The sequence below is a fragment of the Triturus cristatus genome, chromosome 8 (genome assembly GCF_964204655.1).
Source record: "Triturus cristatus chromosome 8, aTriCri1.1, whole genome shotgun sequence".
In the NCBI taxonomy this organism is placed as follows: Eukaryota; Metazoa; Chordata; class Amphibia; order Caudata; family Salamandridae; genus Triturus; species Triturus cristatus.
In genome coordinates, this window is record NC_140591.1 from 1,243,949,788 (window position 1) to 1,243,965,328 (window position 15,541).

General features: G+C 48.8%; 1 protein-coding gene across 2 annotated transcripts in view; it reads left to right on the forward strand.

Moving 5' to 3' along the window:
* Positions 1-15,541, forward strand: part of USP9X (ubiquitin specific peptidase 9 X-linked) — a 1,605,828-nt gene that overhangs the window by 1,145,853 nt on the left and 444,434 nt on the right. For both annotated transcript variants that reach the window (XM_085622934.1, XM_085622935.1), the window contains exon 32: positions 11,486-11,676. In XM_085622934.1, coding sequence (XP_085479060.1) covers positions 11,486-11,676 — 191 coding nt within the window. The remainder of the gene's footprint in view (positions 1-11,485; positions 11,677-15,541) is intronic.

The following is a 15,541-nucleotide window of genomic DNA, read 5'->3' on the forward strand; positions in this document are numbered from 1 at the left end:
AGACGTCACTCAAGAGATCTTCCGGTTGTGGGGCGTACCGGACATCGATCTTTTTGCAGACTCGGCAAACAAAAAATGCCCCGTCTTCGCCTCCAGGTTCCCTCAACGGGGGTCGGAGGGGAACGCACTTTTGATCAGCTGGTGGAGGACATTGCTTTACGCATTTCCTCCTCTCCCTCTCATCCCGGCTGTGATACAGAAACTCTACAGGGCCAGGACTCGGATGATCCAAATAGCCCCGGAGTGGCCCCGTCAGTGGTGGTACCCGGATCTACTCCAGCTGTCGGAAGTACCACACAGGAGGTTGCCTTGCCTACCGAACTTGCTGACCAAGGACAAGGGGAGGGTGTTTCATCCCAATCTTCCCTCCCTCAGCTTGACGGCATGGCTCCAGAATTCATCCAATACGGACATTTAGATCTTCCTCCGGACTGTATGAACATTCTCCGGGAGGCAAAGAGGCCCTCCACTAGGAAGTCTTACGCCTTTAAGTGGAAAAGATTCTGCGTTTGGTGTAAAGATAACACCCTTGATCCGATGCGGGGTCAAGAACAGGTTATTCTCCCCTACTTACTGTACTTGGCGAAGTCTGGGTTAAAGTACTCTTCCATCAGAGTACACTTAGCTGCTATTACAGCCTATAGGAAGTCTCCTACCCAGACCTCATTCTTCCAGATGCCAGTGGTAAAGGATTTCTTAGAAGGGTTTAAGAAAGTTTACCCTCCAGTGAGGTCTCCTTCCCCTTCCTGGCAACTTAACATCGTTCTCTCTAAGCTAATGGGGGCCCCTTTTGAACCAATTCATAAGGCGTCTTTGCAGCATCTGACCTGGAAGGCTGCCTTCTTAGTAGCCATCACTTCGGCCCGTAGGGTCAGTGAAATTCAGGCCCTCTGCTGCAAGGAACCTTACACTGTGTTTCATGCTAATAGGGTGGTGCTCCGTACTCATCCGAGCTTCCTGCCCAAGGTGGTCTCAGGCTTCCACATTAATCAGGTGATCACTTTGCCCACCTTTTTTCCTCAGCCATCCACTCCCCCGGAGAGAGCCTTACATTCTCTTGACCTCCGGAGGGTTTTGAAATTCTATCTGGCTAAGACCCTTCCACTTAGAAAGTCAGATAGGCTCTTTGTTAACTATGGGCCCACGAATACCGGGCTGGCTGCCTCCAAGAGGTCCATTTCTAGATGGATTGTCTCATGTATAGCCTTGTCTTACCAACTGTCCCACAAGGTTCTGCAGGGTAAACCTAGAGCACACTCTACTCGAGGGAAGGCTTCTACTGTTGCACTCCTTCGCAACGTTCCCATGTCTGAAATCTGCAAAGCGGCTACATGGCGCTCAGTTAATACCTTTACGCGCCATTATTGCCTAGATTCAGACGCGCAGGCCGACGCCCAGGTGGGGCAGGCTTCTCTGAGGAACCTGTTTGCATAACTGTGATGCTAAATGTGTTTTTACTGTATGTTTTAAATGCTGTCGTGCTCGTCCGCGAGACTTTGGGTATGGGCTTGCTACTCTATTCATAGATTATGACTATTGATGAGTATCCCCTGGATGAGAAGGATTAGTTACTTACCTGTAATCCTAGTTCTCATCCAGGGGTATACTCATCAAAGTCATAAGCGACCCACCCACCTCCCCGGACGAGCATGGTTTCTCTAAGTACGTGATGTATGGCATGCAGATCTAGTCAGGTGCGGATGCACCGCCAAAAAGAACTGGCCCAACTGCCACCTGTAATGCATCATGGGAGCAGGGGGTCTCATGCAGGTCTTAAAGGCACGGTCCCCCTACTCTAATGCCTTAAAGGCAAGGTGTCAGTTTTCTTTGTTTCTTGATACTCTGCTGCAGCCTACTGGCGAATGCTTACAATTACAAGTTGCTTTATGACAATAAAGCAGTGCTGTGTTATAATTTGCCTGATGCTCCATTTTTTCCTTACGGGTTAGGGGGCACTACTATGCAAACATAAGTAATTTACAGCATTGCCATGTTTTGAACATTTTTAGGCTGCATGTATATGTTTTCACATATGTATATATATATATATGTATATATATGTATTTTCTATATGCTCCGGGATCCCGCACATGGGCGGGGATTATTCATAGATTATTACTTTGATGAGTATACCCCTGGATGAGAACTAGGATTACAGGTAAGTAACTAATCCGTTCGAGGCATATGAGCTGCAGATTGTACACTTAGCATAGATCGCCATCTGGTGTTGGGCCCGGATGTTTGCAGTTTGTTTTTCTTCTTGGACAGTCTTTGGAAGTCACGAGTTCGGTGACTCCTCCTTCGGTCCGTACTGCGCATGGGCTTCGGCTCCATCCTCAGATTGTTTTTTTCCGCCATCGGGCTCGGATGTGATACTTCGTGCTCCGGCTTCGAACTTCTACGGTTCCAGCCTCGACGGAAAATCCTCGTTTCTTCGAGTTTCTTCATCATCATCTTCATCTCTCGAAGCGGCACTTTCTCCATCCCGTGCACCGGCCTTCGGGCCCTCCTCGACTCCGGTCCCGGCCGATGGAAAGGACTCCGTTCAAAAAGTGCCCAAAATGTGGGTCTAAATTTCCCCACACCGACCTCCATCAGGTGTGTAATCTTTGCCTCTCTCCAGAACACGAGGCCAGAGACTGCCCCGCCTGTAAGTCTTTTCGATCGAAGAAGACCATCCGAGATCGAAGAGCTCGACGCACCATGGCGCACTCATCGTCTGCAGCTCCACCGGACATCTTCGGAGACGGCGCCGAAGCTTCGGGGCAAATACACACCGAGCAGGAGGAAGACGTCGTCAGCGCTTCCGAGGCCGACGACTCCGACGTGGAGGACATCACACCGGCGCAGCGGGTCGTGAGTACTGTGCCCCCTCCCACCCCCGCGCCCAAAACCAAAGAGACTCAGGTTACACCCTCGCCTGCTGGCCTGGGCAAAACCAAGACCAAAGCTTCTGTCACCCCACCTTCGGGCCCGGTGTCGAAGCCTCCAAAGTCTCACGGCAGCTCGGGATCGAGCCAGCCGACGCCCGGTGCCGAAAAACAGCATCCGGCACCGAAGAAAGTAATATCCAGCTCGACTCCGAAGCCACCGGTGCCGAAGCCTGGACTCTCGGCGCCGACCAAACACAAACACAAATCAGTCGGCACCGACGCTCCGGCGCCGAAAACTCCCTCGACGCCGAAAAAACCGGAGGCCCCAAAAAAGCATGGCGCACAGAAACCATCGAAGCCCTCGGTTCCGAAATCATCGGTGCCGACGGACGATTCGGCACCATTGGCTCTGTTTACACCAGACCCTTTACAAAAGACTCTGTCCAAAGATCCAAAGACTGGGCTATTGACTTTAATCATCAAGAAAAGACGCCTTGATACTCCGGCTCCTCCTCCACCGCCCAAACGGAAGGACTCTGCTACTTCTCCCCTCAGAGTGCCCTCCCCACTACCTCCTCCCCTGCCTCCTCCACCTCTTCCACCCCCTCCCCCTCCCAGGTCTCCGCCACCTTTACCTCATTACTCTCCGACCCCGTCCCCAGATCCGGACGACGGGGACCCGGACAATTACCCGGCGGACGCCCCAATGGATCCCACTCCACCGGGGACCCCAGACCCATGGGAGGATTACAATAACCCTGATATACCCGATATGCCTCAGGACGACCTATACCCATCCAGGCCGTCTCCTCCAGAGGACTCCTTAGGGTTTCATCATTTAGTGCAAAGAGCAGCACACTACCATGGGGTGGACATGCACAGTGAACCAGTGGAAGACGACTTCTTACTGGACACATTTGACATACAGGACAAATCCACATCTATTTTACCCATGCTTAAGGGTGTCACCAAGCATGCCGCAGAGGTGTTCAAAGACCCTGTCAGGGCCAGGGTACTAAACCCTAGAATAGAGAAAAAGTACAAGGCGGCACCCACAGACCCTGCATACATTAAGGGCCCTGCTCCCTTAGATTCCCTAGTTGTCTCTACAGCTAGAAAGCGGGCTAACTCCCAGTCCTCAGGAGAAGCCCCACCGCCAGACAAGGAATCCAAACTCCTAGACGCGTCTGGCAAACGCACCGCCTCTCAAGCTGCAAACATGTGGCGCATTGCAAACACACAAGCGCTACTTGCGCGCTATGACAGAGCACACTACGACGAACTTGAGGCACTTATGCAGCACCTTCCCGAGAAACACAAGCGTAGGGCTCATGAACTAATACAGGAGAGTAAACTAATTACAAACACCTCCATTAAGTGTGCCCTCGATGCAGCCGACACTGCTTCTAGAGCCATAAATACCAGTGTCCTGCTTCGTCGCCATGCCTGGCTCAGGATCTCAGGGTTCAAGCCTGAAGTCCAGGCGTCCATACTCAATCACCCCTTTGACCAACAAACTCTCTTTGGGCCAAAGGTAGACGAAGCGTTGGAAAAGATTAAAAAGGACACAGACACAGCAAAGTCTATGGGGGCACTCCAAACACAAGCCTCTAAACGTTCCTTTCGACGCTCCTCCTTTCGTGGCACAGGCAGAGGCTTCTCCACCGATAGCGCCTCTACCTCCTACAAGTCCCCTCCTCAAAATACCTTTTCAAAGGGCAACCAAAGGGGTGGTTACAGAGGCAACAACAATAAGGGCAGGGGCAAAACTAACACCACCCGTTCTGCCACCCCGCCCACACAATGACTTCCCTCCGCTCCCCCCAGACCATCCCACTCCGGTCGGGGGCAGACTACAAAACTTTATCCACGCATGGGAGTCCATAACATCGGACAAATGGGTGACCCAAATCATTCGGTCAGGGTACTGTCTCGAGCTAACATCTACCCCACCCAATATCCCACCAAGGCACCGTCCAATGTCTCAAGAACATTCCACACTGCTCAAACAGGAGGTACTCTCCCTCCTCCAAAAACACGCTATAGAGCAGGTCCCCGTCAATCAGCAAAATCTAGGGGTCTACTCCTTATATTTCTTAATACCAAAGAAAGACGGGACCCTCAGGCCCATTCTGGACCTCCGGCCTCTAAATGCCTACATACATTCAGACCATTTCCACATGGTCACCCTACAACAAGTCCTCCCGCTCCTCTGTCAGGGAGACTTTCTCACAACCTTGGATCTGAAAGACGCATACTTTCACATTCCAATACACCCCTCTCACAGGAAATACCTCAGGTTCGTGGTGGACGGGCAACATTACCAATTCACGGTTCTCCCCTTCGGGGTCACCACCGCACCACGGGTGTTTACCAAATGCCTAGCGGTAGTAGCAGCACACCTCAGACGTCAACATATTCACGTCTTCCCTTACTTAGACAACTGGCTGATAAAAGCCGCGTCCTACCACCAATGTGTGCAACATACAAACAGCACCATCCAACTGCTCCACCAGCTAGGCTTCACGGTGAACTACCAAAAGTCCCACCTCATACCATCTCACACAAAGCAATATCTCGGGGCCACTATAGACACCTCCAAAGGTATTGCCTATCCAAACTCAGCCAGAATCACAAGCATTCAAGCCTTATGCAAAACATTCCTTCCCCAACACTCTCTTCCAGCAAGAGTGTTTATGAAGCTCATAGGAATGATGGCGTCTTGCATCTTCATAGTGCCCCATGCAAGACTCCACATGCGTCCACTTCAAGAGTGCCTAGCACAACAGTGGAACCAGGCCCAGGGTCAGCTGACGGATCTGGTGTTGGTGGACGGCCGCACACATCACTCTCTGCAGTGGTGGAACACCACAAACCTTTCCAAAGGGCGGTCGTTCCTGGACCCGGTTCCTCAGGTGATTCTAACAGCGGACGCATCGCTCTCCGGCTGGGGAGCGCACCTCCTACACCTCACAATGCAAGGTCTATGGATGCCACAGCAAAAATCGCTCCACATCAACCATCTGGAGCTCTTGGCGATCTTTCTAGCCCTAAAATCTTTCCAAAAACAGATTTCGGGCAAAGCAGTCCTCATTCGCACAGACAACATGACTGCAATGTATTATATCCAAAAACAGGGGGGGACACACTCTCCCCAGCTCTCCCGCTTAGCCCAGAGCATATGGAGATGGGCAATTCCCCAAAACATCTTTCTCCTGGCACAGCACGTTCCAGGCGTACAAAATACCATGGCAGATCTGCTCAGCAGACAAACGCAACAACTACACGAATGGGAACTGCATCCACAAGTTCTTCACCCATTCTTCCAACAGTGGGGGCATCCTCAGATAGACCTCTTCGCCACCCACGAAAACAAAAAATGCCCAAGCTTCGCCGCCAGATACCCACACCCATTGTCCAAGGGCAATGCGATATGGATGAACTGGTCAGGCAGATTTGCATACGCCTTTCCACCTCTCCCACTAATTCCATTAGTGGTAAGGAAGCTACAACAACACTCCCTCACACTCATTCTAGTAGCTCCGACGTGGGCCAGGCAGCCGTGGTACACCACGCTACTACAACTGTCAGTGGTACCACATCAAAAACTGCACCTATCCCCATGCCTCCTAACCCAGAACCATGGAGAAATCAGGCACCCGGACCCAGCTCAGCTCAACCTGGCGATCTGGCTCCTGAAATCTTAGAATTCGGATACCTTAACCTTCCCCCTGATTGCATGAACATCATCATGGAAGCCAGACGTCCTACCACTAGAGCATGCTATGCCGCAAAGTGGAAAAGATTTGTAATTTACTGCCGTAACAATACAATCAACCCTTTAGATGCATCCATACAGCACATTATATGCTATCTGCTCCATCTTCACAGGTGTAACCTGGCATATTCATCCATACACCTACACCTAGCAGCGATCGCTGCTTATCTACAAAACAGACAGCATTTATCACTCTTCAGAGTGCCCGCTATTAAAGCCTTTATGGAAGGCCTTAAACGAGTAATTCCTCCCAGGGCACCACCTTCCCCTGTATGGAATCTAAATTTAGTTCTTACACAACTAATGGGTCCGCCCTTCGAACCAATGCATAAATGTGAGCTACAGTTTCTCACCTGGAAAACAGCTTTTCTCGTAGCTATCACTTCCCTTAGAAGGGTTGGTGAAATACAAGCGTTCACTATACAGGAACCCTTCATACAAATACATCACAGCAAGGTCATACTTCGCACAAATCCGAAGTTTCTGCCCAAGGTCATTTCCCCCTTCCATCTCAATCAATCGGTGGAATTACCTGTCTTCTTCTCGCAACCTCAATCTGTTGCAGAAAGGGCCTTACACACACTCGATGTGAAAAGGGCTTTGCTATACTACATACAAAGAACGCAACCCTTCAGGAAGACTAAACAATTGTTCGTTTCCTTCTCTCCACCACATAAAGGCAACCCCATTTCTAAATCAGGGATAGCTAGGTGGATTGTAAAGTGCATACAAATTTGCTATCAAAAGGCAAAAAGAACATTATCTGTTCCGCCTAAAGCCCATTCTACAAGAAAGTTAGGGGCTTCTATGGCCTTTCTAGGGAATATACCCTTAGATGACATCTGCAAAGCAGCCACATGGTCTACACCGCACACCTTCACAAAACATTACTGTGTAGATGTGCATTCCAAGCAGCAAGCTAGGGTGGGCCAGGCTGTACTAAAGACACTTTTTCAAACCACTGCAACGGATACCGGTGGTCGCCGCTAAGGTTGGGTACTGCTATATAATCTATGCTAAGTGTACAATCTGCAGCTCATATGCCTCGAACGGAATATGCTACTTACCAGTATGCATCTGTTCTTGGCATGTAGAGCTGCAGAGTTGTACACGCCCACCCGCCTCCCCGGCTACCTGTATCCGTTCCAGTACATCTTATTTAGATACAACACACATGGGTTTCTCACTGTTATTACTACGCTCCATCATTTCCCTGTTGGCGAAAAACAATCTGAGGATGGAGCCGAAGCCCATGCGCAGTACGGACCGAAGGAGGAGTCACCGAACTCGTGACTTCCAAAGACTGTCCAAGAAGAAAAACAAACTGCAAACATCCGGGCCCAACACCAGATGGCGATCTATGCAAAAGTGTGTAGATCTGCAGCTCTACATGCCAAGAACAGATGCATACTGGTAAGTAGCATATTCCTTCTTTACCATTGTTACCTCCCACAAGGGAGTCTCGGTGGCTTGAGGATTGTGGATGCAGTCTTTTCGCCTCTACTAGCGCCGGCCTCTGTGCTTTAAATACAGCCTGTGTGTTTGCACGCGCATCTGCTGCTCTTTTGGACTCAGTTACTCATCTTCTCCCTTCTATTCCAGAAGGGCCATGTACGGAATTGCTCCGCCTTCTTCTACATGGAAGAAGCATGGCACAATTTTTCCATTCGGTCTTCCCTGGATGCAACTGACTCTGTGGGCCGGGTCCTAGCTCGCGCTGTGGCTCTACGTCGTCATGCTTGGCTGCGCGACAGTCGCTTCCCTGATCATATTCGGGATGCCCTCAGGAATCTTCCATTCAATGGAGTGGATCTTTTTGACCGCCATGCGGATTCGGCGGTCTCCCGTATTTTATCCGGATTGCAGTAAATCTTGTTGCCATGTTCTCGGTGTTATTTTCCGGTACCCACCCTCATGCACAGGTTGGGTTTAGTGACTAGTTACTGTGCATGGCTGGTTAGCCATTTCTCAGTTCGTTCGGGGCAGCCGGTTGGCTGCTTCCTTTATTTTTAGTCCTCTGACTGTGTGCTGAGCCCAAGAGGACACCGGTACTGGGGGTTTGCCTTACCCTATGTGGGGTACTTGATGGCATTCGGTTTTGCCATTGTCTTGGTACGCTTCCATGGAGTCTCTGAGCAGAAGTCCTACTAGAAGTCCCTTGTCTCTTCCTACAGAATTCCTCGTATAACTTGCCTTATTGCAAGTTTGGTTGGTCTGCCTGTATGGCAACAGGATCTGGCATAGGCTCGTGCCATGTGGTGTCTATCTTGCACTCCTGCTGACACGCCTGGTTGTGGCGGGTCTTTCGCGAATGGCACCCTGTTTGCCGCTTGCGGCCCGCTTATTTTTGCAGCTATGCGGCCTGCATATTGTTGCCGCTATGCGGCCTGCTTATTGTGGTTCCTTATTGGTGCACCTACCCCTTCTGGTTGGTCCTCTATGCTAGTGGTTTAGCAGATGTTGTTTGCCATACATGGTAGCCGCTTCTCCTATAGCAGTGTCCTTATTCCCTGCCTTTTCCGTATGGGTGTTTCCACGCTTTGCTTGGATTCCTGCTGTTAACTCTCCAAGGGGCGTCTTTTCCCTTGGATGTGCGCTCCTTCGATTCAGGGCCCTTACGTTGGGCCTCGTTTTTGCCACTGTAGTGCCTCGTTTTCCTCCCACTATCTTGCGGGGGACTGTTGTTCCTCTCTGGCAAAAGCACTTGTCAGCGAGTATGCGTACTCTAGACTCTTATTGGGTCACGTTTTCATTGTTTCAACGTTTTCCTTCCTGCTCTGGCTCCGCTCGGTGCTCTTACCTGACGAGTTCATGCAGACTCTTTCCCTCATACGGTGTCCAAGGGTCCTGTCCCGGTATACTTGTTCCGCCAGCTCTTAAGGTGTCTGGCTGTCTGGTGCCCTTTTTGGGCCGTTGCCTTCTTGCTGTTCTGTGCCTCTGGGCTGCTCTGCTACCCTCCACGGAGTCCTTGCGTCCTTCATATGGCTCCAGTGTCAACACGATATGCTGGTGTTCCTTCCTGTTTTCGCTCTGGTTGGAAACGCTCAAATGCTTGTCATTTGCCCTTCGCGTATTGTGGCACCATCGCCTAGTCCAGACGTGTCTTCTACTTTCGTGCTACCGGCATCTTGCGCCATAAATTGGTATTCTGCCACTTTTGCAGCTCCTGCCTTGCTGGTGCCTGTTTCCTCACTGCTCCTTTACGCTGTTGTGCATATTAGGCCGGTATGCGGATTCTTTTGAAGTCATCGCCTTCCTTCTACTCGCCATGTCTAGGATATGGTTTCTTCTCCATGTTGGCACTTTCTGGGTAAATGGCAGCCTATTGCCTCTGCTGTCCCACGTGCCTTTGCAGATACAGGTTCCACAGTGTTCTTTCACACTGTTTTCTTGGTCAACCGGTACTTGTTTTGGCTTCTGTTGCCACTTCAGATCCTGGAGATCTTTTCCACTCTGGGTGGGGTTATCTCCCTTTTTCAACTCATTAACTTTCACTTCGCAACGGCCGTTCTGGCTCTGTGATTCTTTCTCCCAACCACCTTTCCATAAATGGGTTTCTTCCTGCTGTTCGTGACAGCTTCTATTGCCCTTGCCTCCCATTGTTTCCGCTCCCTGTAGAGCGTCATGGTCTGGTGGATCACTGCGCTCTGAAATAAGGTGTTAAGTCACCTTATGGACCACTAAGTTCTTTCTAGAACTTCATGGGTTTCAGTCGCAGACCCGCCTCCTCTGTGAGTATGGCTTTGGTATCTATTCTAAGTTAAGGAATCTGCGGCTAGACGTCTCTATCAGATGTACCAGTTACTTACCTTTGGTAACGATGTATCTGGTAGAGACATTGTCTAGCCGCAGATTCCTTAACGCCCGCCCGTCCTCCCTGTTCTGCGAGGACCTTTTCAGGTTGGGGCCTTCTATGCTTGCCTCCCTTACAGTGGCTTGCCCGTTTATAACAGTTTTGTACTCTCTTCACTCTCGCACAGATTGCTTCATTCTGTTTCTCGACTCCATTCCACCCCTTCTCAGGAGTAGGCGGTGTGTTCATACATCATGTGGTCTTCCAACCCATCAGCCTGAACTGTACGGGTGGGATCCGATTCTGGATTTTTCCCGCCTTCCCTCTCTTCCCTTCTCCATTGCCTTTGGGGTCTTTACCACCCCTGCGCCATTTTACTTCAGATCTATTGGTTCTGTACATTTCTGAGGTTTTAATTTGGGTTGGGACGTCCTTCTTGTGTCGTCTTATGGTGACCTCTCTTTACTCTTCGGTTCCACACTTGTTCAACTTCAAATTTTTCCTTTATGGATGCGGAATTCTAATCTCTGCCAGGCTGTTTCCCAAATCCTTGTCTTCCTTTTGCATTGATTGCACCTTCGCTTTTGCAGGGTGGTTTTTCCGAGCTCTGCTCTGTCTTGCCTTTCAATGTCTTCCATTTTTTATTCCTATTTGCACACTGTTCCCACATTCTCACAGTTTTTTGGTAATGGCTCCGCGTTCTAACTCGCAAAAGTTTCTCCTAAGAAAACTGACGTCAGCGTGCCGGGAGGGGCATATATGGTTCCACTGACATGTCTGTGGACAATGTCAGGGCGGAGCCAGACGGCGCCACCCCCCGACGCGCAGGGGTGCTGTTGCAGGAAAAGTTTTCCGGATCCAGTCTGACGCATGGGGATATTCTAAGTTAAGGAATCTGCGGCTGGACAATGTCTCTACCAAATACATTGTTACAGAAGGTAAGTAACTCGTACTTTTGTGCTTTAAATATTTTTCCACCAGTTTTCCTCAATATGGCAAAGTCTGAGCCAGCTATATTCACAATTCTAATTTTATTTGTAGACCAATGTTGATCCACGGGATGATGTGTTCGGATATCCTCAGCAATATGACGACAAACCATCAATGAACAAAACAGAAGATCGAAAAGAGTATAATATTGGAGTTCTAAGGCATTTACAAGTCATCTTCGGCCACTTGGCAGCTTCTCGACTTCAATATTATGTACCACGAGGTTTTTGGAAGCAGTTCAGGTTAGTGCCACACTTAGCTATATTGGTAATTTATGTTGCTGCTAACATAGCATGTGTACAATTGCCTTGTGCCTGAGTGTTCATTGGATATATAAACATATGATTTGGCTTAACCCAAAATGAACTAAAGCATTATAGGTGTGTGTTTATAGAAATACATGTAAGAAATAGTGGAAACCATACTGCAGGAAAAGAGGTTTTAAGTAAAGTCTGAAGAATGATTAAGATACTTTAAAAAAAACTTGAGTGTCTTACATCCCTATATTGGCTCCACACAATCTACTTTTATTTTGTATCTCCACGTACCCCTATTCCCCAGAATTAAAAATCAAAGTTGTTAAATTTGTGTCGGACTTGGAAAAAACCCATTACTGTCTTGAGTACCGCTGCAGCGATAATAAGTTATGTCTACATATTTTGCTTTTAATCATTGTCACAAGGCCAACCTCTCTTATGTGAATGAGGTTTCAGTTCATACCTTCCTCCATGCCTCCTCAGAGTATTGAGATATAGAGTTTGAGCATCCCAGTGTTATGAACTTTACACTTTACCAGACAATAGAATCTCTAAAGCCAGGAATTACACCGACCTGGCACACTTCACCTCAATCCAAAATAGTCCCCATAAAGTTTCCTCATCACTTAGTGTTTACCGGAATCAGACCACTGCCACCATCACAACAATCCTTGAGAAAATCCAGGGCTGACTCAATGAACCCCTTTCCAATTAGACTGATCTCAGTCCTAACATGAGTCACTAAGGTACTCAGAACTTTTGTCAGACACAAGTTATCTTACCCTCTACCCCAGCCAACTGAACTGGTTCACACGCACACCCCCAACCCCCACCATCACCTGAGCCTCTGGATAAAGTTTGTAATTTTGGTGAACTCTTTGAAAGTGACCTTCCGCTCATCCTCCAAGTAAATGACATGTCTAAAACTGCTTTCTACCATCTTCCACTACTGAAAGGGATTTTGCCTTTCCTACATTTAACCTAAAAGAAAATCTCCCTAATCATCACATTGGTACTATCTCATTTGCAATAATGTAACAGCCTGGACATTGGACTCCCTAAAGTGGCATTTTTAAACTTAAGAATCCAAAACTATGCCACACATTATTAATTTGGCCTCAATAGACGAGCACACATCTCCCCTGCCCTAAAATCACTCAGCAGCAGTGGCTCAAAATATTTCACTAAACTGTTTCCTCTGTACATTCCTCTCAGTAACCTAGAATCTTCTGACAAAAAACTCCTGTCAATAAACAAGACCAGATGCAAGAAATGTGGTGGCTGTCACGTACAAGTGCAGGCTTCCACCTTTTGGTACTCTTGGCTCTTGCGTGTATGACTCAAGGATGAGTACATGAAGTTAAATAAGACACATTAATACTCACCTCATCACCTCTGGATTTTGTTAATGACCCCTCCTTCTAGAGCTCATTGCTGTTGTTCAGACGGCCATGACTGAGCCTGTGCTTCTACCTTAGAGGCTTTACTATCTTCACACTCTTATCTTGGTGGACATCCTATCAACATCCAAACTTGTACTTATTACCTAGAACCCTGCCTCACTATTTCACACTATGATTCGCAACAGTTTGTGGCCATCATTGGATGGTTAGCAATGCTCTACAAAAACTGAAAATAAAAATATCAATGAACTACAATAAAATAATGTTGCTGCTCTAGAGCAGTTACATTTAACATGGTTCCTTCTAATCTTATCCTGAGAGTTTGAACCAGCAAGTCCCAAAATTAATCTCAACCTTTTATACATTTGAAAGTAATGCCCTACTAACCTTGGACCCTTACCCACACCCACCACCTAAGCAAGCAATCTGGTAATGATTCTAGATGTGAAGCTCAACATAAAAGCCCAAGTAAACGCAATGATCTCAACCAGCTTACACATCCTCAAGATCCTATGAAGGATCTTGAAATGGCTTCCGGAAAACCCCAGCAAAACAGTCACTCAATCATTGATCCTCTGCAGACCAGACTGTAGCAGCACACTCTACGCAGGAATCACTTAGAAGCTACTGGTCTGGGAAAACTTAGCAGTAATACTCATACTCAACCTCTGTCCCCACACCTAAGGGAAATACACTGGCTCTCAATCCCCAAACGCACCAAATTCAAACTGCTCACACGCACATACAAGTTCTAAAGCGCTATTTCATATGCGTACAAAGTATCACACAACCCAACTATTCACAGGGCATGTATATCGCCCACGCCTATACACATGTACATACTTTTCGGTAATAATCACAAAAACACATTAAATGCATATCCACTTTGCATTTTATCCGAATTAATTCATTCAAATATGTTCATTTTTCAAAGATACAAAAAACGTCTGTTTGCAATGGATGAGATATATGGTGGTCAAGTGACATATATGCTCAAGTGAAGAAACAATTTGTGCAGTATATACAGAGTGGTTCAGGATTTATATACAGGGAACAGGACAAGGTTTCTAATGACCAGACTCGTAACCATGAGCCCTGGTTGCTATTAATGCTCTTTTGGTTAAGCAGGACCTTGGTCGGTCTGAACCTTGTTGTCTCGTCGAAGTTATGCCCAGGTGGAGAGGGATAGAAGCCAGCAGGGAGGTGGTCATGGAGACTTCAGAACTCCCTCTTCAAGCAAGCAAAACCGAAAACTGCGTCGTTCAACCTCCCGACGTCGAGATCACTGTCGAAGAGGCAGAGGCACTCTTCAGCGTCGAGGGACAAGTCATCCCCTAGATGTTGTGAGACTCCGCCGCATGCCAGTAAGTCGGCGTCGAGACACAACACTTCGGGCTCGAAGGCTGTGGGCCCAGAGAGACCTGCTACAGCCCTGTCGACGTCGAGGCTTCCGTCGACGTGGAGGCATTATCTGCCACCCTCGAGGGAGTCGGTGTCGAGAGACTCGCCGGCGAAGACAATGCCGTGAGTGGACATGTCGACGTCGAGAGCGTCATCGAGGTCACATCAGTCGACGTCGAGGAGGTCGACGTCAGCGAGGCGTCATGGGAGGTCGAGGTTCCCCCCCCCCCCCCAATCACAGTCGACCTCGAGGTCCCCCCATCGCCGTGGGTGGTCAACGTCGAGGACAGGACGACGTTGCCACAGCAGGTCACCGCACAGATCAACGGCGAAGGTGACGCAACCCTTCGAGGGACAAAACTGCAGAGATCACTGAGGAAGTCAGACGCAGATCAACATCGAGATCCTGTTCGACGTCAAGAGCCCAGTCATCATCTCCAGGGCTGAATATTGTGCAGATTTCTCTAGAGGGATCTCCTAGAGCTGGCGAAAACAGGGTTTACGGGCTGTTGCCTCGGTGGCTACAGGGCGTCGGAACAGTTGACCGCAGAAGTCCGGGCTTGGACTACTCTCGAACATACTCACCCTCAAGAACCTCAAGAGACCCTGATAGAGGCGCTCCTGCAAAACCTTCAGAGTTGCCTTCCAAAAGACCAAGGTCGCCTTCTACACGCCGATCACGGTCAAGGGGTCGTCACAGTTTGCGCCGCGATCCTTCACACAAGAGGAGGCGCAGAAGATCATCCACCTGCTCTTCTTCCACAAGGTCCTCTGTTCGGGACTACTCGCCAACCTTTTCAGCTACTCCACCTTCAAGGGTTTCACCCATTGATGACATTGGGACTTTCTCTGATGTTCTTTGCAGAGGAGCTAAGAAACTGAATATTAGTTTGTACACTCCTGTGGTCCCTACATCTATTATTTTTGAGACTGCAGCATCGTACAGCTCCCAGACCTTTGCTACCTCTGGTGCCAGGCTTTTTAGAACCAGCTATGGCCACGTTCCTCACCCCTGCCACAGTGGGGTCAGTTCCGTCGAGGATCGC